The sequence below is a fragment of the Pseudophryne corroboree genome (assembly GCF_028390025.1).
Source record: "Pseudophryne corroboree isolate aPseCor3 chromosome 3 unlocalized genomic scaffold, aPseCor3.hap2 SUPER_3_unloc_1, whole genome shotgun sequence".
In the NCBI taxonomy this organism is placed as follows: domain Eukaryota; kingdom Metazoa; phylum Chordata; class Amphibia; order Anura; family Myobatrachidae; genus Pseudophryne; species Pseudophryne corroboree.
The window spans coordinates 6698201-6710537 of NW_026967493.1; the positions used below are offsets into that span (position 1 = coordinate 6698201).

Consider the following 12337-nt stretch of genomic DNA (forward strand, 5'->3'; position numbering starts at 1 on the left):
TCTATGCAGGTATGTAATAAAAAAAGTGGTGCACTGGGCACTGAATGATAAGTTCACAGTTCATAAAGGTTGGAGCTATGCCAAATAATTTGTTGATGTTTAGAGAAAAATACTCAGATGGTGTGATACCTTCAAAGCATACATGATCACACTTCTAACATATTTGTGCTTGTTTTGAATTTTTTTATTATAAAATTATAGTACTGCAAATACTGCTGCAATTTCTATTTTTCTAGGAGCTCAAACACATTGTTTTTCTTCTGTGTGAAGTCTCTGATGAAACAAAAGATCTGATTTAGATTTGAAACACTTTCCACATTCAGAGCATGAACATGGACTATCATCTGTATGAACTGCCATGTGTCTATAAAGGTTTTTTTTCCGTGTAAAACATTTCCCACATTCAGAACAAGGAAATGGCTTTTCACCCGTGTGAGTGTTCCGATGGTCATCCAACGTTCCCTGCTGTGCAAAACATTTCCCACATTCAAAACATGAATATGGCTTCTCACCTGTGTGGGTTCTCTTATGTGCAGCAAGTATTCCCTGACGTGTAAAACATTTCCCACATTCAGAACATGTAAATGGCTTCTCACCTGTGTGTACTCTCTGGTGATTAACAAGCTCTGATTTCACACTAAAGCATCTCCCACACTCACAACATGGAAATGGATTTTCTCCTGTGTGAACTCTCTGATGCTTAATTAGGTTTGCTGAACTCATAAAACATTTTCCACATTCAGCACATGAAAATGGCCTCTCCCCTGTGTGAACTCTCTTATGTTTATCAAGAACTCCTTTCAGTGCAAAACATTTCCCACATTCAGAACACTGAAATGGTCTCTCACCTGTGTGAGATCTCTGATGTCTATTAAGATCTCCTTTCTTCATAAAGCCTCTTCCACACTCAGAACACCAAAATGGTCTTTCACCTGTGTGAGATCTCCGATGTCCATCAAGTGTTCCTTGACAAGCAAAACATTTTTCGCATTCAGAACATGAAAATGGCTTCTCACCTGTGTGAGTTCGCTGATGTGAATCAAGTGCTGACTGATGTATAAAACATTTCCCACACTCAGAACATGAAAATGGCTTCACACCTGTGTGGATTTTTTTATGTCTATTAAGATCCCCTTTCAGTTTAAAACATTTCCCACACTCAGAACACGGAAATGGCCTCTCAGATTTGTGAACTCTCTTCTGATGTATAGAAAGACTTAACTGCTTTGTAAAACATTTCCCACATTCAGAACATGAAAATGGATTATCATCTGTATGATCTAAACTGTGTGTAACAATACTGGAATTATCAGGGGCACAATCTTCATGATTTGAAGGATCAGATGATATATGTGCACCATGAAATGCTGGATGTAAACTTGGGGTAATGGGGTTTGCTCCTGTAGCATCCTGTGAGAAGTTGTTATTGTCTATTTCTGGAGATACTATGAGATGTCTCCCCAAGTTACTCCTGCTGTTGTGTCCATCTGCTGGGAACAAAATAAATATATGGAAATTAGCATCCCTGCAGAACTAGATCATACTGTGTTACTATGATAAGACGTGCATTGCTGTGCCCCAATTCCATAGTCAAGTGACTTCAACATTTTCATGTTTCACTTTGTGAATGAAGAATTCATAGATTAAACACTAGGGCCAATATTTACTAAAAAATCGAGTTTGTCCGATTTGTGTTTTTTTTTCTAAGTCCCAACACGGGAATTCACTAAACTCAAATCTCGGCAGTGTTTGGGCTATTCGTAATGGTTTTCAAGGCTAAGTTCAGAAATACGAATGAATAGACCATCGGTCAAATGCGGGTATTCACTATTCATTCGTATTTGGGTGTTAGTCTCTGAGTGCTCAAGTGCGGGTGTATTTTTTTGCGAATCGTTAAAAAAAGCAGCAAAAAAATAGACCTGCTTTTTCCAGTCGAGTTTGAATAACCATGCACGGATCAGTGAGATCTGTGCATGGTTATCTATGGGAAAAAGTCTGTTTAATGTAAAAACTTGGGGAAAAAATTGCGTGGGGTCCCCCCTCCTAAGCATAACCAGCCTCGGGCTCTTTGAGCCGGTCCTGGTTGAAAAAATATGGGGGGGGGGGGGGGAATTACAGGGGTTCCCCCATATTTGATCAACCAGCACCGGGCTCTGCGCCTGGTCCTGGTGCCAAAAATACGGGGGACAAAAAGCGTAGGGGTCCCCCGTATTTTTGGAACCAGCACCGGGCTCCACTAGTCAGAGAGATAATGCCACAGCCGGGGGACACTTTTATATAGGTCCCTGCGGCCCTGGCATTAAATCACTAACTAGTCACCCCTGGCCGGGGTACCCTGGAGGAGTGGGGACCCCTTAAATCAAGGGTCCCCCCCTCCAGCCACCCAAGGGCCAGGGGTGAAGCCCGAGGCTGTCCCCCCCATCGCGGTCAACCGCTGACCGCAAAGTTCCCACCATTGGATACAATGTAACGCCTATGCGCTACATTGTATCTCTGCCATGCGCAGCCTGACTGACAGCTCAGGAGCGCACAGGCAATCAGGAGAGTGCCACAACGTGGCGCTCCCTGATTGGCTGAAGGGACTCTCTGTGACAGGAGTCACGGGGGTCCCGGCAGTCGGGGGAAGGGGTCCCATGTGTAAACATGGGACCCCTTTCAGTTCGTGGTTCGGGATTTTCGGTTTGTTTTTTTGCCAAGTACGTGGATTACAAGCTCAGAAGAGGACCGATCTACACTGGATTTTTGTGAGTATAATTTTATTTTCAGGTACCCCATGGATTCTACTTGGAGCAGTGGACCGACCCTCGTGTGAACATAGGTAAGTATGTGTGAATGTAGGTGTGCATGTATGTAATAAAGTTTTACTTTCAAGGTGTGTGAGTTCTGTTTTTATTTGGGTATTTTTTTTGTAGTAGTACTACAGGTACCAGCGGGCCCGTTTTTTCGACCGCATGCTGGTACTAGTGGTTCTCCCAAGTACCAGCTTGCGGGGAGGCTTGCTGGGACTTGTAGTACTGCTACAAAAAACAATATTCTTATTTTTACACATGGCTATCAGCCCCCCATCCGCAGCCCTTGGATGGGGGGGGGACAGCCTCGGGCTTCACCTCTGGCCCTTGGGTGGCTGGAGGGGGGGAACCCTTGATTTAAGGGGTCCCCACTCCTCCAGGGTACCCCGGCCAGGGGTGACTAGTTAGTGATTTAATGCCAGGGCCGCAGGGACCTATATAAAAGTGTCCCCCGGCTGTGGCATTATCTCTCTGACTAGTGGAGCCCGGTGCTGGTTCCGAAAATACGGGGGACCCCTATGCTTTTTGTCCCCCGTATTTTTGGCACCAGGACCAGGCGCAGAGCCCGGTGCTGGTTGTTAAAATATGGGAGAACCCCTGTCAATTCCCCCTCCCCCTATTTTTGCAACCAGGACCGGCTCAAAAAGCCCGAGGCTGGTTGTGCTTAGGAGGGGGGACCCCACGCAATTTTTTTCTTGATTTTTAACACTTTCCTTTTTTTTTTTAAAGGTGCACAATGAAGCCCTGCACGGATCTCACAGATCCGGCCGGGATTCCTTGTGTTTTGTCAGGCAGTGTTTTACTCATCACTCCCGTAAAACACTGCCTGACATTACGAATCACATCGACATCGGAAAATACGAATTTGGAAAAATCGGCAGCTTAGTGAATGATCGTATCAGGATTCAAAAAGTTGCAGTAAAATGCACCCGACACCATTCGAGTTCAAACACCCTTAAAAACGGCAAAAACACGAATCTTTGTAAATATACCCCTAGGATGTAACATTGCTGTGTGACTTAAGTTACATTTTATGATAAGTTAAAATCAAACTAGACAGAAAAAATAGGATTTTAATATCTACCGGTAAATCCTTTTCTCTTAGTCCGTAGAGGATGCTGGGGACTCCGTAAGGACCATGGGGTATAGACGGGATCCGCAGGAGACATGGGCACACTATAAGACTTTAAATGGGTGTGAACTGGCTCCTCCCTCTATGCCCCTCCTCCAGACCTCAGTTAGAAACTGTGCCCAGGGAGACGGACATTTCGAGGAAAGAATTTATTATTTAAACACAGTGAGTGCCATACCAGCTCACACCACGAACATACCGCAGAATGTGGCATTCAATAGAATACCTGCCAACGGCATGAAAAATACACAGCCACATGCTCAGAGAATATGCAACACAACCAGTGTGTCAACACAACCAATAATAAAAACACCGCCTGCCATGGTAAGCACCACGTCAGCAACAGCCTGACAGAAAGAAACACCACCAGAGTGTAACCATAATCAAGAACTGCAGACAAAGTACGCACTGGGACGGGCGCCCAGCATCCTCTACGGACTAAGAGAAAAGGATTTACCGGTAGGTATTAAAATCCTATTTTCTCATACGTCCTAGAGGATGCTGGGGACTCCGTAAGGACCATGGGGTTTATACCAAAGCTGCAGACCGGGCGGGAGAGTGCAGACGACTCTGCAGCACCGATTGAGCAACCATGAGGTCCTCAGCAGCCAGGGTATCAAATTCGTATAGTTTAGCAAAAGAGTTTGAACCCGACCAAGTAGCCGCTCGGCAAAGTTGAACCGCCGAGACTCCTCGGGCATCCGCCCAAGAAGAGCCCATCTTCCTAGCAGAATGGGTCTTCACCAACAACGGTCACGGCAATCCAGCCGTAGAGCGAGCACACCGAATCGTATCACAGATCCAGTGTAAAACAGACTGCATAGACGCATGTGCCCCCATCATGCTGGGAGCATACCGGACAAATAGAGCCTCTGTTTCCCCAACCTGAGCCAACGAGGCGACAAAAATACTCAAAGCCCCGACGACATCGAGAGCCTTTGAATCAGCCAAAGCTTAAGTAACCACAGGCATCAGCCAAAGCTTAAGTAACCACAGGCATCACAATAGGCTGGTTTCTGCGAAACACAGAACCACCTTCTTTGTAGAACTATTATCCGAGTTCTCAATTTCGCTCTATCCACGTGGAAGATCCAACAGGAGCTCTTGTGAGACAAAGCCGCTACTTCCAACACACACCTTGCGGACGCCAAATCCAGTAGCAAGACCACTCTTCCAGAGAGAAATTTTTAACACAACCTTACATAAAGGTTCCAAACAGTGTGACACAAGAAAACGCAACACCACGTCAAGGTCCCATGGTGCCAATGGGGGCACAACCGGAGGTTGGATGTGCAGTACTGCTTTCACGAAAGTCCGAACTTCCAGAAAGGTGGCCAATTCTTTTTTTTACATTTTTTTTAAAAGAAAATTTATAAGGCCAAAACTGCACTAAAATGGAGCCTAACTTTAGGCCTGCATCCACAACTGCTTGCAAGGAATAGAGAAGAACGACCCAGCTGAAAATCTTCCGTAGGAGCCTTCTTGGATTCACACCAAGACACATCTTTACACCGACTACGGTGGTAAGGCTTTGCCGTTACTTCTTTTCTAGCCTGAAGAAGTGTGGAAACAACTTCACTGGGAATACCCTTTCTGGCTAGGATATGGCATTCAACCTCCAAGCCGTCAAACGCAGCCACGGTAAGTCTTGAAACACTCCCGGATCTTTGTAACAGTTCCTCATGTAGAAGAAGCGGCCAGAAATCTTCCATGAGTAATCATGAAAACCTGTAAACCAAGCACTCCTTAGCTAGACCGGAACAACGAGGATCTCCTGAACCTTTGTTCGTCTTACGGTTATCCCTTCAGAAAAGGTGAAAACGGACGGAACACATAGACCGACTGAAAACACCCAAGGTTTCACGAGGGCGTCCACTGCCATAGCTTGAGTGTCCCTTGACCTGGAACAATATCCTTGAGGCCTCTCGTTGAGGCGAAATGCCAGCATGTCCAATTGAGGTACTCCTCAAAGACTTGTCACATCTGTGAAAACTTCTCGATGACGACTGTATTTCTCCCGGAAGGAGATTGCGTCTGCAGAGGAAATCTAATTCTCCGTCGTTTACCTCCGGAGCGAAGACCACTAATATAGCATTTACTAGTCTTTCCACCCAGCGGCAAACTTTTGCATCTTCTGCCATTTCCGCTTTGCTCCTTGTTCCGCCTTAGCGGCTTACTTACGCCACTGCTGTCAAGTCGTCCGACAGATGTAACACGGGCAGACCACGAATAATATGTTCGTGGAAAATAAGAATTTACTTACCGATAATTCTATTTCTCGTAGTCCGTAGTGGATGCTGGGGACTCCGTAAGGACCATGGGGAATAGCGGCTCCGCAGGAGACTGGGCACAAAAGTAAAGCTTTAGGACTAGCTGGTGTGCACTGGCTCCTCCCCCTATGACCCTCCTCCAAGCCTCAGTTAGGATACTGTGCCCGGACGAGCGTACACAATAAGGAAGGATTTTGAATCCCGGGTAAGACTCATACCAGCCACACCAATCACACCGTATAACTTGTGATCTGAACCCAGTTAACAGTATGATAACAGAGGAGCCTCTAGAAAAGATGGCTCACTACAACAATAACCCGATTTAGTTAACAATAACTATGTACAAGTATTGCAGACAATCCGCACTTGGGATGGGCGCCCAGCATCCACTACGGACTACGAGAAATAGAATTATCGGTAAGTAAATTTTTATTTTCTCTGACGTCCTAGTGGATGCTGGGGACTCCGTAAGGACCATGGGGATTATACCAAAGCTCCCAAACGGGCGGGAGAGTGCGGATGACTCTGCAGCACCGAATGAGAGAACTCCAGGTCCTCCTCAGCCAGGGTATCAAATTTGTAGAATTTAGCAAACGTGTTTGCCCCTGACCAAGTAGCTGCTCGGCAAAGTTGTAAAGCCGAGACCCCTCGGGCGGCCGCCCAAGATGAGCCCACTTTCCGTGTGGAATGGGCTTTTACAGATTTTGGCTGTGGCAGGCCCGCCACAGAATGTGCAAGCTGAATTGTACTACAAATCCAACGAGCAATAGTCTGCTTAGAAGCAGGAGCACCCAGCTTGTTGGGTGCATACAGGATAAACAGCGAGTCAGATTTTCTGACTCCAGCCGTCCTGGAAACATATATTTTCAGGGCCCTGACTACGTCCAGCAACTTGGAGTCCTCCAAGTCCCTAGTAGCCGCAGGTACCACAATAGGCTGGTTCAGGTGAAACGCTGAAACCACCTTAGGGAGAAATTGAGGACGAGTCCTCAATTCTTCCCTATCCGTATGAAAAATTAGGTAAGGGATTTTATAGGATAAAGCCGCCAATTCTGACACGCGCCTGGCCGAAGCCAGGGCCAACAGCATGACCACTTTCCATGTGAGATATTTTAACTCCACAGATTCAAGTGGTTCAAACCATTGTGACTTTAGGAACCCCAAAACTACATTGAGATCCCAATGGTGCCACTGAAGGCACAAAAAAGGAGGCTGTATATGCAGTACCCCTTTTACAAACGTCTAAACTTCAGGAACTGAAGCTAGTTCTTTCTGGAAGAAAATTGACAGGGCCGAAATTTGAACCTTAATGGACCCCAATTTTAGGCCCATAGACACTCCTGTTTGCAGGAAATGCAGGAATCGACCCAGTTGAAATTCCTCCATCGGGCCTTACTGGCCTCGTATCACGCAACATATTTTCGCCAAATGCGGTGATAATGTTTTGCGATTTCATCCTTCCTGGCTTTGATCAGGGTAGGGATGACTTCATCCGGAATGCCTTTTTCCTTCAGGATCCGGCGTTCAACCGCTCTGCCGTCAAACGCAGCCGCGGTAAGTCTTGGAATAGACAGGGTCCTTGCTGGAGCAGGTCCCTTCTTAGAGGTAGAGGCCACGGGTCCTCCGTGACCATCTCTTGAAGTTCCGGGTACCAAGTCCTTCTTGGCCAATCCGGAGCCACGATTACAGTTCTTACTCCCCTCCGTCTTATACTTTTGGTAAGAGAGGAAGAGGAGGGAACACATACACTGACTGGTACACCCACGGTGTTACCAGAGCGTCCACAGCTATTGCCTGAGGGTCCCTTGACCTGGCGCAATACCTGTCCAATTTTTTGTTTAGGCGGGACGCCATCATGTCCACCTTTGGTTTTTCCCAACGGTTTACCATCATGTGGAAGACTTCTGCTGAGGAAGTCTGTTTCCCAGTTGTTCACTCCCGGAATGAACACTGCTGACAATGTTATCACATGATTTTCCGCCCAGCGAAAAATCCTTGCAGCTTCTGTTTACGTGGGCGACTGCCGTGATGTTGTCCGACTGGATCAACACCGGTTGACCTTGAAGCAGAGGTCTTGCTAAGCTTAGAGCATTGTAAATGGCCCTTAGCTCCAGGATATTTATGTGAAGTGATGTCTCCAGGCTTGACCATAAGCCCTGGAAATTCCTTTCCTGTGTGACTGCTCCCCACTGAATGCCGAATCTGCGGCCCTCTAGAAGATGAGTACTCTGCAACCACCACAGGAGAGACACCCTTGTCCTTGGTGACAGGGTTATCCGCTGATGCATCTGAAGATGCGACCCGGACCATTTGTCCAGCAGGTCCCACTGGAAAGTTCTTGCGTGGAATCTGCCGAATGGGATTGCTTCGTAGGAAGCCACCATTTTTCCCAGAACCCTTGTGCATTGATGCACTGAGACTTGGCTCGGTTTTAGGAGGTTCCTGACTAGCTCGGATAACTCCCTGGCTTTCTCCTCCGGGAGAAGCACCTTTTTCTGGACTGTGTCCAGGATCATCCCTAGGAACAGAAGACGAGTTGTCGGAATCAGCTGCGATTTTGGAATATTGAGAATCCAATCGTGCTGCCGCAACACTACCTGAGATAGTGCTACACCAACCTCCAACTGTTCCCTGGATCTTACCCTTATCAGGAGATCGTCCAAGTAAGGGATAACTAAAACTCCCTTCCTTCGAAGGAGTATCATCATTTCGGCCATTACCTTGGTAAAGACCCGGGGTGCCGTGGACCATCCAAACGGCAGCGTCTGAAACTGATAGTGACAGTTCTGTACCACAAACCTGAGGTACCCTTGGTGAGAAGGGTAAATTGGGACATAAAGGTAAGCATCCTTGATGTCCAGAGACATCATGTAGTCCCCTTCTTCCAGGTTCGCAATCACTGCTCTGAGTGACTCCATCTTGAATTTGAACCTCTGTATGTAAGTGTTCCAAGATTTTAGATTTAAAATCGGTCTCACCGAGCCGTCCGGCTTCGGTACCACAACAGTGTGGAATAATACCCCGTTCCCTGTTGCAGGAGGGGTACCTTGATTATCACCTGCTGGGAATACAGCTTGTGAATGGCTTCCAAAACTGCCTCCCTGTCGGAGGGAGACGTCGGTAAAGCCGACTTTAGGAAACGGCGAGGGGGAGACGTCTCGAATTCCAATTTGTACCCCTGAGATACCACCTGAAGGATCCAGGGGTCTACTTGCGAGTGAGCCCACTGCGCGCTGAAATTCTTGAGACGGGCCCCCACCGTGCCTGAGTCCACTTGTAAAGCCCCAGCATCATGCTGAGGGCTTGGCAGAGGCGGGAGAGGCTTCTGTTCCTGGGAACTGGCTGATTTCTGCAGCCCTTTTTCCTCTTTCTCTGTCACGGGGCAGAAATGAGGAACCTTTTGCCCGCTTGCCCTTATGGGAACGAAAGGACTGCGCCTGATGATACGGCGTCTTCTTATGTTGAGAGGCGACCTGGGGTAAAAATGTGGATTTCCCAGCTGTTACCGTGGCCACCAGGTCTGAAAGACCGACCCCAAATAACTCCTCCCCTTTATAAGGCAATATTTCCATATGCCGTTTGGAATCCGCATCACCTGACCACTGTCGTGTCCATAACCCTCTTCTGGCAGAAATGGACATCGCACTTACTCTTGATGCCAGTCGGCAAATATCCCGCTGTGCATCACGCCTATATAGAAATGCATCTTTTAAATGCTCTATAGGCAATAATATACTGTCCCTATCTAGGGTATCAATATTTTCAGTCAGGGAATCCGACCACGCCAACCCAGCACTGCACATCCAGGCTGAGGCGATTGCTGGTCGCAGTATAACACCAGTATGTGTGTAAATACATTTTAGGATACCCTCCTGCTTTCTATCAGCAGGATCCTTAAGGGCGGCCATCTCAGGAGAGGGTAGAGCCCTTGTTTTTATAAGCGTGTGAGCGCTTTATCCACCCTAGGGGGTGTTTCCCAACGCACCCTAACCTCTGGCGGGAAAGGATATAATGCCAATAACTTTTTAGAAATTATCAGTTTTTATCGGCGGAAACCCACGCTTCATCACACACCTCATTTAATTTCTCAGATTCAGAAAAACTACAGGTAGTTTTTCCTCACCGAACATAATACCCCTTTTTGGTGGTACTCGTATTATCAGAAATGTGTAAAACATTTTTCATTGCCTCAATCATGTAACGTGTGGCCCTACTGGAAGTCACATTTGTCTCTTCACCGTCGACACTGGAGTCAGTATCCGTGTCGGCGTCTGTATCTGCCATCTGAGGTAACGGGCGCTTTATAGCCCCTGACGGCCTATGAGACGTCTGGACAGGCACAAGCTGAGTAGCCGGCTGTCTCATGTCAACCACTGTCTTTTATACAGAGCTGACACTGTCACGTAATTCCTTCCAACAGTTCATCCGCTCAGGTGTCGACCCCCCAGGGGGAGACATCACTATTACAGGCAATTTGCTCCGCCTCCACATCATTTTCCTCCTCATACATGTCGACACCAAAGTACCGACACACAGCACACACACAGGGAATGCTCTGATAGAGGACAGGACTCCACTAGCCCTTTGGGGAGACAGAGGGAGAGTTTGCCAGCACACACCAGAGCGCTATATATATATATATAGGGATAACCTTATATAAGTGTTTTTCCCCTTATAGCTGCTGTATAGTTAATACTGCGCCTAATTAGTGCCCCCCTCTCTTTTTTAACCCTTTCTGTAGTGTAGTGACTGCAGGGGAGAGCCAGGGAGCTTCCCTCCAACGGAGCTGTGAGGGAAAATGGCGCTAGTGTGCTGAGGAGATAGGCTCCGCCCCTTCTCGGCGGCCTTTTCTCCCGCTTTTCAGTGTAATCTGGCAGGGGTTAAAATTCATCCATATAGCCCTGGGGGCTATATGTGATGTATTTTCGCCAGCCAAGGTGTTTTTATTGCTGCCCAGGGCGCCCCCCCTAGCGCCCTGCACCCTCAGTGACCGAAGTGTGAAGTGTGCTGAGGAGCAATGGCGCACAGCTGCAGTGCTGTGTGCTACCTTGGTGAAGACAGGATGTCTTCTGCCGCCGATTTTCCGGACCTCTTCTTGCTTCTGGCTCTGTAAGGGGGCCGGCGGCGCGGCTCTGGGACCGGACTCCATGGCTGGGCCTGTGTTCGATCCCTGTGGAGCTAATGGTGTCCAGTAGCCTAAGAAGCCCAATCCACTCTGCACGCAGGTGAGTTCGCTACTTCTCCCCTTAGTCCCTCGATGCAGTGAGCCTGTTGCCAGCAGGTCTCACTGAAAATAAAAAACCTAAAACTAAAACTTTTCACTAAGCAGCTCAGGAGAGCCACCTAGTGTGCACCCTTCTCGTTCGGGCACAAAAATCTAACTGAGGCTTGGAGGAGGGTCATAGTGGGAGGAGCCAGTGCACACCAGCTAGTCCTAAAGCTTTACTTTTGTGCCCAGTCTCCTGCGGAGCCGCTATTCCCCATGGTCCTTACGGAGTCCCCAGCATCCACTAGGACGTCAGAGAAAATAGCTCTTTATTCAAGAAAGCATAGTACCGACAAGCTTCCCAGCTTGACCTTTTCCTCTGGAAATACGTCCCTTGCAAGGACTAATCCCCAGCCTCGGAGATGAACACCAGGATCTAATCTTGGATCCCGAACCTTCGTCCCTCTCGAAGGTGAGAACCGAGCAGACACCACAGGAGCGATGTCCTGGCCATTAGGATCACATTCCGGTGCATGTGCAGGTGAGACCCGGACCACATTTCCAACTGGTCCCTTGAAAACACTCTGGCATTTTACCTGCTCACCAAAAAGGCCTCTTAGGCTGCACCCATCCGCTTCATAACGGAACATAATGATGGATTGTCCCTGCAAAACTGATCCGACTCCGGATCCTCAGACCTCTTTACACAGGAAAAACACAGAACCACAACCGTGCAGTATCTACTCTGATACCCACCCATGACATCTGCGTCATTGGGAACAACAGCCATTCCCTGTGTTGAAGAATAGTCAGAGAGAAACAACGCCTTGCACTACTTGTTTCTTGACCTCGCCTTAATCAGGAGAGTGTCTCAGTACAGAATAACAATGGCTCCTATTATTGTAAGAAAACCATCATACTGCCATCACTCCGGTGAAAT

At 47.7% G+C, this 12337-nt stretch overlaps 1 protein-coding gene across 1 annotated transcript in view; it reads right to left on the bottom strand.

The window, feature by feature from the left end:
• Positions 1-12337, bottom strand: part of LOC134983099 (oocyte zinc finger protein XlCOF7.1-like) — a 205837-nt gene that overhangs the window by 87300 nt on the left and 106200 nt on the right. Inside the window, exon 9 of the mRNA XM_063948802.1 lies at positions 247-1490. Within this exon, the coding sequence (XP_063804872.1) occupies positions 247-1490 (1244 nt within the window). The remainder of the gene's footprint in view (positions 1-246; positions 1491-12337) is intronic.